Genomic DNA, 13,598 nt, shown 5'->3' with positions numbered 1-13,598 from the left:
ACTTTTTTTATTTTTTTATTGAGTGCGAATTTGTGAGGGGTGGCATTGTTTCAGAGTGAACAAATTCTTTTTCCTAATAGATTGCCTCCTCCTCCTCCTCCTCCTCCTCCTCCTCCTCCTCCTCCTCCTCCTCCTCCTCCTCTAGACGTTGCTGGTAGCTCTTGCCGAGATGTTGTTTTGCCTTCTTTGAGGGGCAGCCAAATCCGGGAGGTGACGAGCAGGCGTGAGGTTAGAAAGAACGATAAGGAGGGGTTCGAGTAAGACGTTGCGAGCTCGACCTGACATTGCCCTCTCCCGACCTGCCTTTGAGGTTGGTTACGCACCCGAAATCACGTCAGTGTCACGACTATAACTCACCATCAGTAAACCTGCAGGTACCTTGCCAAAGAAAGCTGCTGGGACCTTTTTGTACTCCATAGCCACCGTGTGGCGGAGGGCATTCCCGTTGGAAAGTTTTCCCCGTGGAGAGAACGTAGAGTCATGTCTGACGACTGAGGAAGGTGACCTCGGGGGCTATTAACATGCCCGTTATGTTTGCTTAGTGCCCCTTTGGAAGTTTGCCAGGATTTGTGGTTACCGCAGCAAAATAGACTGAAAGTTTCAAATGGTGCTTTTAGAAACCGACCTCGACTTCTTCTTGTTGAGATTGCATGACGCTGGGCAATCTCTGCTTTAAGAAATATGGGATAGGTAGCTGCTTTGAGGGCAGTTCGTACTGGTTAATCACAAGATGATTGTTTAAAGGTTTTTATGTAACATCGCCATGGCCTTGTTTTTTTGTTCTTCTTACAAAAGTGAAAATTGTATCTTTATTCTAAGATTTAGAGAAGGCTACGTTTATAATCATACGTCCTGGGCAAACATCGAAGAGGAACACTGTGATCATCTCCGTGATTACTCTTAAATACTGCCCGATTTGTATTGTAACACACAGACAATTAGTGTGTTGTAATAGCTTACCGTAAGTCAGGTGAAGTATCCAGCTTATTTTCTTGGAATTTCTACATCTCTCTTTACAGTGCAAGAGACTCAACAACCAATTTTCCACTTTATACCTTGGAAAGTCGCCATTTCTTATCATTTTATGATACTTTTACTTACACATTTTAAACAGAGAGAAAGTCCCTAACTCAAAGACGTTACCTACTCTCTCGACGCTCAGATCAAGATATCTTCATTTTGCATACCAGCACCTATATAGGGGCCAGTGGTGAGAAAGGCTGACCCCGGGCTTGACGACGGCACGTGTTAAAGGCGAATATATGACTTGTAGGCTATAGTTTTTGCACACAGCAAAAATTTGTTTGCACGTTACATTTTGCTATATGGAGATTATTTTCAGTGCATTACTACCCTAACACAATTCAACTTGTATTTTAATATTTTAGTTACATTTTTATGTATTTGTTAATTTGTTAATTTATCTGATTTTCTTATAACTGATCTCTTTCTGTATTTCCCAGTGCCCTCTGCTGCTTCTTTCGAATGAACACCATATTCTTTGGAAGCTTGAACTTCAAGTCAGTGGCCCCTATAGGCTTGTTGCATATGAATAGGGTTCATCTTGTTAATAATAATAATAATAATAATTTGTGTAATAAAAATCCACAGTTATATAGCAAATATATTACTATGTAAAATAAATAAAGACTTTCTAACACTTGAGCGGTGCTCCTCATCAGTGCTATCGTTAAAATATTTTACATAGTAATATATTTACTATATAATTCTGGATTTTTGTTACACAGATTGTTTTTCACGAAACTGTGAATCTCTTACCAATAATAATGATAATAAATTGCGTCTGCAAAGATTCGTTGTCTGTCTGTTAGCAGGATTACGTGAAAATTATCGAGCAGGGTTTTACAAAATTTGGAGGACAAGGTTAATGTGTTCCTGGGAACCATTAATTAAATTCTGATGTGGATATGAGTTCGTACCTTGAACAAGATCACACTTTTATTAATGAGTGTTGGAAGGAAATAGGAGTTTCCTGCGGTTTGTGAATAAAATACTTAAAGTCTGCAGAATATTTGGGTAACTAATCGCGTCCTAGTTTTTGCAAGAGAAAACATCAGCGATACAGTGTATGAGCAACTGTGCAAGTCGCATTGTCATTGATTTGCAATTTCCGATTAACCTTTATTATTATTATTATTATTATTATTATTATTATTATTATTATTATTATTATTATTATTTTGTCACAGTCATCCTATTCGACTGATAGTCCATCATCTTTTCCATCACTTTTCTCACTTTGTGCGCTGTTTCTAGTAGCACACTCTACTGCATAAGTCCTGGAGCTACTTCGACATCTAGTTTTTCCAGATTCATTTTCAGGGATCTTGGGGTCGTCCCTAGTGTAAGATTATGGGTACAATTTCCACTGGCATATTCCATATCCTTCTTATTTCGATTTTCAGGTTTTGGTACTTATCATTTTTTCTTTCTTTCTTTCTCATCTACTCTGGTGTCCCATGGCATTGCGACATCAATGAGTGATACTTTCTACTTGATTTTGTCAATCAGCGTCACGTCTGGTCTATTGGCACGTATCACCCTATCTGTTCTGATACCATAGTCCCAGAGGATCTATTATTATTATTATTATTATTATTGTGTCCGTGAAGTAGCATAACATGTTGTGTTACAATATAATAATGAATTATTTAAATTTTTAATGGCAGTGGGATTAGGAATCTCCACTGCGATAAACAATTCCAAGTAATAATGACCCGAGAAATTCGGAGAGTCTGTGTAAAGTTTGTGGTTCAGCCTCTCCATTTAACACCCTTTCACGGGCTAATCTGTTGTTTTCTGAGAGCTTTTGTTCTGGATGGTTAAGTCAGGGCGACGAAGCGGACACCATGCTTAAATAATCTTCGGACGTAGGGACATTTTTAATCAAGTTTTTAGGTTTTTAGCGTTTATTATAAATTCTTTAGTTATCACTATTTTTTCTCAACATTGTAATAGAACAAATTAAAAGGAAGACTGGAGTTCGGAGCCATCTTTCTCAGAGTATACAATAATAATAGTCTTTGGATTTTATAAACATTCCTCCCACCTTTCTCCTCCACGCCTCCCCACTTTCCCACTTCTTTTGGCTCCCAGCTTCGCACTTCTCTTGTTTCTTCTCTCCCCCCTTCCCCCTCCCCCCCGCGCCTTCTTTCGACGATAAAGGTTAGCTCTTGTCGCCTCGTCTTCCAAGCGTCAGTCCCAATTAAACTGTCAGAGAATTGTCGCCGTGAAGGATGAGTTTCCCCGAGTGACCAGAGTAAATGGCTGTGACCTCTAATGATACGTTAGGCTCGATTGATTGTGCTCGAACTTCCTTTGTGGTGAACGGTTTGTGTTCGATGAATAATGTATTTTATTCTCTCTCTCTCTCTCTCTCTCTCTCTCTCTCTCTCTCTCTCTCTCTCTCAATTACATGAGAAGGTGCATCTAATCCATTTTTTTGACAGTTTGTAGCTGTTTAAAAGTATTAAATCGAATTTTAAAAATCTCTCTCTCTCTCTCTCTCTCTCTCTCTCTCTCTCTCTCTCTCTCTCTCTCTCTCTCTCTCTCTCTCAGTTACGTGAGAAGATGCATCTAATCCATTTTTTATGACAGTTTGAAGCTGTTTAAAAGTATTAAATCGAATTTTAAAAATTTCTCTCTCTCTCTCTCTCAAGTACATTAAAAGATGCATCTAATCCATTTGTTTTATAACAGTTTTGTAGCTGTTTAAGAAATAAGTAATTTAAATTGCTCTCTCTCTCTCTCTCTCTCTCTCTCTCTCTCTCTCTCTCTCTCTCTCTCTCTCTCTCTCTCTCTCTCTCTCTCTCAGAAATGAGATGTCCTGTTTGAAATGTCAGTGAAGATCGTGCCATGAGATTTTATGCTAGATAAATTTCACATCAAACGATTCCCATTTTGCCTTCGTCTTTCACTCAGCTCGAGTGAATCTTCTTGTCTCCCTTAAATACGGGAAGTCATTATCATATTTTCATAAGGGGTCAGCCATTCTAGATTTAAGTTTTCACGAATGATGCTTTTTCCTAAAATGGTCGAGAAGATTAACTGTAAAGTTTCGTAAACATGTCAGTGGATTTCGGTAAAAGTATATTAAGCCAAATTATAGTGGTGAAAAAACTCTGTAAAGTAGTTTCGTGAATTCGTCGCGTAAGATAGAAAGTATTTCCTGTAAATAGTACACATATGAGTCACATGAACTTTGACAAACGTCATTAGTAACTCGAGGAAGTACAGTTTCCAAATATGTCATGTTTTCATATTTTTACGTTCCCCTAACTTTGTTCATATTTTCATTTTTTGTTTTTTTTTCTTACCTATTCATTTTTATGGACTCAAACGTGCGTACATACAGCATAATTTTCTTTGTCAGTTGGTGAACTGACATTGGGTGCATTATTCGAACCAGGAGATATTGTGTTCATATACCTGATTTGTGTATCATCGAGAGGAAATCTATTTTTTTGAAGGAGAATTTAAGCGAAGAATCCTCCTCTCTCTCTCTCTCTCTCTCTCTCTCTCTCTCCGGCTGTTTTGTTAGCGAGAGTGGCGGCCGACCGCCGACAGGCTGCTAACAACATATACATTTCCTTTACCTATAATTGACCCTTCACCTCTGACCTTATACGTCTTCCCTGGTGCCTTTAACCTGTCAGGACTGGACGATTCCCCATTGTGTTGTCTTTGGCTCTTGTGGTGTCATTTATTTTATCTAGTATTCTCTCCTGATTGGAGGGCATTGCCTCGCATGAAAGAATTTTTCCGTACAGTAAGAATTTCTTGTGTACTTTTCGATCTTTCGAGTAAAAAAAAAAATTATCGACTTTTGGTCTTCAGAGTGTTTTATCTAACGGTAGCACCGTAGACCGTCCCTGAAGGCTTTCACAGGAGAGATGGCTTAGCGTCTTAGATAAATTATTATTTCCCTCCTCCCCTTCGCCTGGTTGTCTATACAGGTCAGTCTTGTTGATGGTTTGCTCACTCACTTCCTAACTTCCATGATGACACCCCTGGTCGACTGATTTAGGACCTCTCTGTTCTTTTGGGGCCAACATAGGCATAGGGAGCACCAGTCGCCCGCCGTCGCGGGAGAAAGATCAGGCTTTATGGGTGGGCGCAGGAAGGCCCGTTACCGCCCGTCCTCCCAGACGGGAGGCATACGCCTCAAGTAGGATCTTCCCTCCTTGTCCAGACGTCTAATTCACATGTTAATCGGAGTTGGGGTCTGGAGCGAAATTTATCTTCCATGAAATTTGGTCGGTTTGTTAATATTGCTTTATATTTTCACAATGAAATTTCGGAGCTTATTTTTTTCCTGTTGTCCGTCGCTGTCTTTGAAGTGTGCCGGTTGAAAACGTATTGATACGTTGCCGACGCGGCCTGCTATGATATGCAGTATTTTCTGTTTTATGATGGCATTTTATGAATTTTGAAGGATTTATATGTTAGCGTGATAGATTCTGCACGAAAGTGGATGATTGAAGCGAGGATCCCTTGCCTCTTCGTGTCTCAGGTCACAGGTCTGTAGCACCTTAATACACGCGTCGCTAAGGCTCAATTAAGGGAAGGCTCGAGTTGCGTTTTAGCCTCTATGGCCATCGGCCCCCGACGCGCCGTGCGGTAAGGCTCAATTAACGTGCAGATTGTGTGGCTTCACCGACCTTATGGTATGGGTCTCGCCCTTTCCTAGGGTCATTTGGAAACGACATCTTCTCTCTAGGTCTTGTAGGTTGAAAATGATGATGCCACTATTTATGCCAGATCTCAGGTGACTCCCAACAAGACATTTTGATACTGCCAATATTAATGGCTTCATAACCTTCGAAGATTTCTAAAATAAAAAATCAAGAAGTTTGCTGAAATGGTATTTGGGGACACCGGTGTCCTGAGCACGAGCGATGTTTGCGTGAGAGGGATCGATGGGTCTGAAGGCATCTCTTCAATTTTCCCTTTCCCATAAAGATTCTTCTTACCCCTGTCATCCCCCTCCCCCTTCCCCCACCTTCCACTTACTCTATTCTTCCCTGAGGGTCACGTTGGTTTGAGGTAAATCGCTCCCCTTCAGTTCCACTGTTCTCTTTCCCGAGGTCAGTTCAGGTCACCATGTAGCTGCGAGTGCGCGTGCTTTCCGAATATTAATATTCTAAAGGAAATGGGGAAAAATAATTATCAAGTGAAAATTTAAGGAAATTAACGTTTTTTTTTATAAGGATTTGGTAGTGCAGTAATGGATTGGAAAAGATTTGGTAAATATCTGAATAACAGTTCGAATGATAATCATGTTTTCAGTGCATTTTTGTAGAGAGCCTCAGTTCGAAACGTAGACACAACTTTTTTTTTTTTGTTTTCCTCAAATTTTGGCCGTACCGAAGTCCACGAAAATCTTCCACAAATGCAGTTCGTATCAAGAGAGGCGAGCAAAATGAGTGCGGTTGGCGTCGAAAATTACTCCAGCAGTCGGAAGAGCCATGTTTTCCCCCTCAATTAGGTGCTGGCTCCGTAAAATCTGGCAGGACTGTAATTGTTACAGTTGGAAAATTGAATTGAAGTCCCTTTCCCACACTGGATTATCACGCTCATATGATTTGGAAAGGGTGAGTGTTACAATTCATTCGATTCACCACAGAAAAGAGAGAGAGAGAGAGAGAGAGAGAGAGAGAGAGAGAGAGAGAGAGAGAATTCATTGTATCTATGCCTTTGCTGGGTGAATTTTTTTTTGCCTCGCACAAGGATATCGATTTATTATTTTGCACTTATATGACTACATGCATGCGAATTTTTGTATATTTTCACCAACTATTATACATTTGTTTCTGTAATACTCCTGTATACTGAATTCCTTCTTTTTCTCTTATATTAATCGTTGTAATCATGCAAAGCCGTTAAACACCCTTCAGGGAGTTCAAAAGGCTCCAAACAAGGCCTCAGCGGCGAGTATTCCATGGTGAAGACAGAGTTAACTCAAGAATTTTATAGTGCATAACACAAGGAAGAAGAAAAATTGAGTAAGGAGCTCATTGTGAAAATCAAATTGAATGCAGATATAACAGAATTAGCAGGATGAACGTCAACACCGAAAGTTAAGTCGATGTATAGCAAGAAACAATAAGGTAGTATCTACGAGAGAGAGAGAGAGAGAGAGAGAGAGAGAGAGATGGCGAGTATGAAGGAATCAGTAAAACATGAATTACAGTAACACTCGTGGATTAAAACTGTGAGTGACAGGGTTATTACGTGTGCTTAGGAGAAATGAAAATGCGGCACTAACTTATATGCATCTGCAACCTTTTTCCAGCTCTGCAGGAACATGAAGTAACATCGGTATTATAACAATGGGTAATAAAACATTTCAGCAAAGGAAACCCAGATTCAGTAAAATGAACATTTTGGTACAGCTTCCGCGGAGCAGACAAAAAGTTGAAGAACGTTGGTTATTCAGAGTATAAATACGGGACACGTAAGTCGGGCTCAGGCCAAGGTTATAAAGAAAAGTGTTTGTTGCATGTTTACCGTCCCGGCCTTGTAAAATATTAAGGTTTGCTGAAACTTGCTACAGCCCTCAGCAATCTGGTTCAGGCAACAAGATCCGAAGGTTTTTAGTGTATGCACAGAAAGATGAGCGAACAAATGCAACCCAATTTTCATACAAGTTTTTGATACATGATTCACTGAAGAGTTTGCCCGATCAAGAGTGCTGTTGTGTCAGAACGAACATAAATAGTAAATTTTATCAGCATAGAGTTTATTTACGATGTTGCTTTGACAGTTTTGCTAACGGTTGCATATGGCGGCTGTAGCTGTAAAATATAACAGAGAAAGTTTTGATAAAACCGAAACTTTTCCTGATTTATTTTGTTTACAATTACACCGGAAATCAGTCAGTAACTTTTAAGACGTTAGAAATGAGTAATTATACTGAGAATTTCGTATTAAATTATTCAAAAATTTAAACTGGAAATTACTCTTCTTTAGGAAGACCAGAGTTTTTTTTTTTTTTTTTTTTTGTCTAATTTGAAAATAGATTAAATTAATTTCTGTGTGATTGGATCAAATGTAATTATTTACCTGAAGGAAGGAATATCCGTAAAAAAAGGTAATTTGGAAATTATGAACTGGACCATGTGTTAAGCGTGCTGCTAACGAAGATCCAAAGTTTTGAAAAACAGGATCACTTACTTGGATCGCGTTGAAATCACTGTATCCAGCGGCGTTCCAGGAATAGACTGGAAGCGTTTAAACCCAACCGGAGAAAAATTCTTCATGTAAATAATAGGGCATGGTAAAGTTAATTTTTCTTTCAAAATGTTTTTGTAACGTAGACATAATTTTAGTGCGGGACTTTTATTTTTGTTGCTTCATCATAAATCCTTTACTTCTGAGGAGTGCCGTTTTAAACCTAAGTTTCTCCGACTTGAAAATAGTCAGACAACAAGACGGATCGCAGGACCCGAGATAATCTGAGTCACAGCTATTAAGCGTTAGTTCATTTATAATCATCAGATAGTTTTTGCCAACTCCCATGTCCCACGTTCATAGCTTGATTTATATCGGTATTAATTCTTCATGCATATCTGCGTAAGGTCTGCGAAAAGTGTAACGTGCTTATGCATTAAACATATAATTAACTCTGCTCTCTCTCTCTCTCTCTCTCTCTCTCTCTCTCTCTCTCTCTCTCTCTCTCTCTCTAATCGCTGCTTTACAAATGGCTTTGCTCCCCTTTATAAATTCATAATGCTCTTTGAAAAATCGAAAGTCGATTCACAGGATTAGGTAAACACTGGAAAGATTTCCAGGTTTTTAACTCCAATTAAATCCTGTCATTAATTATTTCATGCCTCCATCGTCTTGTAAGATGTTCCCTAAAAACGGCAATTCCGTTGCCGGGGGAGGAATATAACAAGTTCGTTCACCTTTCTCGCGAGTGGGGCGCATTGTTGACTTTAAATGAGCCAGGTGTTAATTGCTGTGGTTCTAGAGTTGGAACGCGTTTCTTCTTTTGAACATCATGTGGGAAGGAGTGCTTCGTATACACCCCCACCCCACCCCACCCCACCCCCGACCTCCGACCTCCTTCACTACCACTGTATTTCCCAGTAATGCTTTCTCCCATTGAGACACTTGATTCCCCTGTTGTCTCACTTTTATGTTTCTCCTTTGACTTTCAAATTCCCCTCTGATCACAGTTAATTCTTCCAGCAAGCATCCAAAGGATTGGGAGTATTTACTCTGATTCTGATGTAGATAGTTCTCATGCAAATCCTGTTTTGTGACTTCCGTGGGGGAAAAAAAAAAAAAAAATATCAAACAAAAGGAAGTTTAGGTGCACTTGTGCCATTAAAGTGTTATAATTATTTTTACCATGATTTGGAAAATGCAGTACAAAAAGCCGATGCTTCTAGTAACATCTAGCTGGTAGGGAAAATATGAACTTCCTCTTTAAAAAAGTTTATGATAATACTTGGAATTTTAATGGTAATGGAACCATAGTGTCATGTGTAACTAAGTGGTAGATTATAACACATATTCATGTCATTGTCGTTGTGCATTCCTCGGATATTGAACCCTAATTTTCCTCAGGATTTGCTAAATATTGAGGCATCTCTGGTCGATGTTTTATGCCCGCTTTAAGGGCCCTCCGTTGTCTTTATGGCACCAAGTTTTGTTTTACATGTAGCCATTTAGGGCGGTGAACATTATTCCAAGTCATAATGATTTGCTAATTCATATGCAAAGTATGCAGTAACCCAATATCCTTATACTTGCTTATCTTTAACCCCCCTCTCTCTCTCTCTCTCTCTCTCTCTCTCTCTCTCTCTCTCTCTCTCTCTCTCTCTCTCATTTTTAGTAAGCTTTAAGGACCCCAAGGAAAATGTGCTTAGCAAGTATACCTCCATTTTGTCAATTGTCTCGTTGAAAAGTTTATACCTCGTAGAGTGATAATCCTTTGTGACATAAGACAGCTAATTATCATTTGTTAATTACCAGTAGTTTCTTTACTCTCTCTCTCCATCGTTACTCGCTTTACTGGCTAAAAAGAAACTTAGAACAGTGTAAGTGTGCATTTATCTGAGGCTCTTAACTCCCTGCGAAACGCACTCGACACAAGGCAGGCTAGAACTCGGACATAAAGCGGGCGCATCTTTTTTTTATTTTTCGCTTCTTTCATTTAACGTCTCTGGCGAATGTGATGAGCCAATTTCAGTTTTACGTTGAGGCAATTATCCGCGCGGCCATCGCCGGCTCATGTTGTATCTATAATCCCCGACGCAATAACACCACGCGAAATAATTCGCCCGGGTTAATCCGGCTACAACCCCTGGCGTCCAGCCTTATTTACTTGCATATTTCCGTGGTTAATGAGCATGGATAATACACCTGAAAGGTATATGAGAAAGCTCGCTTACGTTTGCTCATTATGTAAAGTTTATCGATGCTTTGGGAGGTGTTTATTTCGAAGCCTACCCCAAGGCATGACGAGGGGTGGCAAAGGGGCAGATTCGCCTTCTCACAGTCGTAAATCGTCGCGGCTTTGCGCTTTCTTGTTTTGTTCCTCCCGGCGGAGGCTAATGACTGTGACTGATGTGATGAAGCGTGGCTTTTTTCTCTTTCTTTTTCCTTGGGTTTCTGTTTCGAAATTCTGATTCTTTTTCTCATTTTGGGCGTAATTTGTCGTGTTCTTCATTTCAATTTTATATATCTATGTGCCTCGGTTCGATAGGGATTTTGGTCATTTTATACTTACATCTTCCTCTTAAATAAGTTGCTTTCGTTTGAAGTGCAGCATTTTGATAACAGTATCGAAAATTAGCGAATTAAAATATTCCCGAGATTTTGCTTATGCTGAAATACCCGAGATGTGCAAATACTCATATTTTTATCATACATAATGAACAAATATATATATTACACCCAAGATTGGTTTAGAAACTGCTTGTGTATGGTTGCGGCAAAGTTTTACTTTTCGGCTTGTATAATAATAATAATAATAATAATAATAATTTCATGTCTTTCTCTGTGATTTTATTTTGGTATTACACAGAGGACCATGATGCAGTAACGAAAGTTTCAAAGCCTCCCTTGTGTCACTTTAGCGCCCCCCTCTTCCCACTTCTCCCTCCTCTTCTCGGCAAAAAGAGAGAGAGAGAGAGAATTCCTGTCCAGGTAATAACCGCCAAAAAGATTGATTTAATGCTTTTCGTCTATATTCATACAACGACCGTACACGGACAAGAAGTTGTAAACTGCTGGATGTAGTTCATTGCTAAAAGATAAATATATTCTGTATCCCATTTATTCCCGACTTGATTATAACTGATTATGCTAAACTTATAACTTTATAAGCCACAATAACTGGAGGTTGATTATCGCTCAGGCTGGAATTATTCGCCGATGCAATTTCAGTGGCCGTTCATTAAAGATGTTAATGCACCAGCTTTAAATTTGCATAAATTGAATTATTACATTTATCCATTTTCCACGTTTACTGTTTGTGAATGCAAGCACAACAAAGAAGCAGAAATGGAGAGGAAGAAAAAGGAGAGGAAGAAGAAGATTAGAAAATCTTTTTCATGGGTCACTGGTTTTGCTAAACCTGAAGAACGGACAGAATCCATTTCGTCTTTTTTCGTTTTTTTCGTAATGGAGATTTAAGCATTATTTCGAGCTAATTTTATTAATCGAATGATAACCGGTTTGAAAAGAAGGATAATAAAACCATTTTCGAAATACAAAACCATTGTGTTTAGTGCATCCGTCAGGGATATTTAAATCATTATCGTGTAGGTAATTCCTCCCACAGATTGATAAATTTCGCATTCGCTTCGGAACGCAGGTGGAAATCAGTTGTTAGCAACTGTTATGTGCCTGGCCGCGGCCTTTATGAACAGGGCCTCACTCTCCTTTCCTGCGAAGAGCTAATAATATCCGTCATGGGTGGAGTTCATGTTTGAGATTACTGATAAAACTCAATGAAGATTTCGAAGATCTGATCGCGGGTATTGGGTTCTCAGCTGGTGGTCCGGGCTATCAGATGGTAAACTACTCTACGAATAGAAAATTAGGCTCTTGCCTTAAAGAATCGGCTCGGGGTAAACGACGCCGTAGACAGATGATTAGAATCTCCATGAATTCTTGATTACAAAAAGAGGATGATTTAGACGCTCTTATAATATAAGGAAATTGCATGATGCTCGCCGCGCTGAATGGGCCGCATACTTTTGCCAGGGATTAACCTCGCGTTTAGGATGCTTTTTTTTTTTTTTTTTATTTAAGGATAACACGTTGATTTAAAAGGAGAGATGCAGAAAAGGGCCGGACGTCTTCTCTCGGTCCTAATTTTACAGCCAATTATTAGTCTCACCCATTTTTGGATATGTTTCGTAATGGTGCTTGGTTTAAAAAGTGAACCCATTCTCACGTTTGCTGTTAATAATGTTGCGAATTTGAATTGGGAGCAGCGTAATTATCGACATCAATTTTATATGTCTCAACGCTTCCTTCTTTTTTTGTTACATGGTTTACTCTTATTTATGTTATATATAGACTTTTTATTTTGGAAAGAACAGTAAATGCCTTTATGTCTCGTTTAGCTTCAAGTTAAAATTTGCCGTAAAAATCAACGCAGATTCGTGTGTGATAAGCGAGAATTTAGAAATCCATAAAGAAATATTTTACACTTTTTTAATATATTTTTTTTTTACGATCTGGCAGAACTGGTACAGCAAAAGAACTCTTGTTTTTTTTCACTGCTTTTAAAATAAGATATTTCCATTGACAGGTAAGACGAAAAAATAAAAACCAGTTTTCCTTCAAGAAGCAGATGGCTCAAATTGTCTGAGGGGGCCAGTGGGAAGGGGTGATGGAGGGAGGGACCGAGAGAGGGGTGGGGGTTTCATATGAAGGATAGGGGAGGAAGTGGTAAGGGCATGAGCGCTTTCCAGGGGAATTGCCAAGAGGGTATGTTTCTTAATCAGCGCATTTTTTAATTTTTTTTTATTTTACTGTTGCTCGTTCTTATATTATTGTGTATTCAAGTGTTTATAATAGTAAATATAATAATTTTGTATATACACATATACAGTATATGTAATATATTTATATATATATATATATATATATATATATATAAACATAATATATATATATATATATATATATAAACATATATATATACAATATATATATATATATATATATATATATATATATATATATATATATATATAGATATATAGATAGATAGAGAGAGAGAGAGAGAGAAGAGAGAATTCGTGTTAACCTCGCATTGATTGTGCAGTTCTCATTCAAGGTTGTTGTCAGAATGCATTTTCGATAAATTAGCATCTTTTGGCTTATTTATGGGCATCTTTCTCCTGATGGATTTATTAACCCGTGGCCTCGAACTTCTCTTTAGAATTCCACGCTGGTTTAATTGACGATTCATTGGGTGAGTTTTTATGAGCAATTCGATCCGCGTGTTGCTTTTTTGTTCTTTTAAGGGAGAGGGGGAGCGGGTAGGGAGAACGGAGAGAGAGAGGGAGGGGGCGGGAGGGGTGCAAATTATGGTCCGGCCCGAGGCA

The 13,598-nt window shown here is 38.8% G+C and overlaps 1 protein-coding gene across 18 annotated transcripts in view; it reads left to right on the top strand.

Annotated features, from left to right (window-relative positions):
- The window catches only part of ci (cubitus interruptus), a 585,789-nt gene that overhangs the window by 377,936 nt on the left and 194,255 nt on the right, over positions 1-13,598 (top strand). The window contains exon 1 of one of the 18 annotated variants that reach the window (XM_067094923.1): positions 6,472-6,614. The exons of the other annotated variants lie outside the window; for them this stretch is intronic. Within the exon in view, the coding sequence (XP_066951024.1) occupies positions 6,601-6,614 (14 nt within the window). The 5' untranslated portion in view covers positions 6,472-6,600. Of the gene's footprint in view, positions 1-6,471; positions 6,615-13,598 lie in introns of those variants that run through there. 18 annotated transcript variants of the gene reach the window in all.

Source organism: Macrobrachium rosenbergii, chromosome 51, assembly GCF_040412425.1.
Source record: "Macrobrachium rosenbergii isolate ZJJX-2024 chromosome 51, ASM4041242v1, whole genome shotgun sequence".
In the NCBI taxonomy this organism is placed as follows: domain Eukaryota; kingdom Metazoa; phylum Arthropoda; class Malacostraca; order Decapoda; family Palaemonidae; genus Macrobrachium; species Macrobrachium rosenbergii.
The sequence above is the reverse complement of the archived record's forward strand: the minus strand, read 5'-3'. Positions and strand labels throughout refer to the sequence as shown.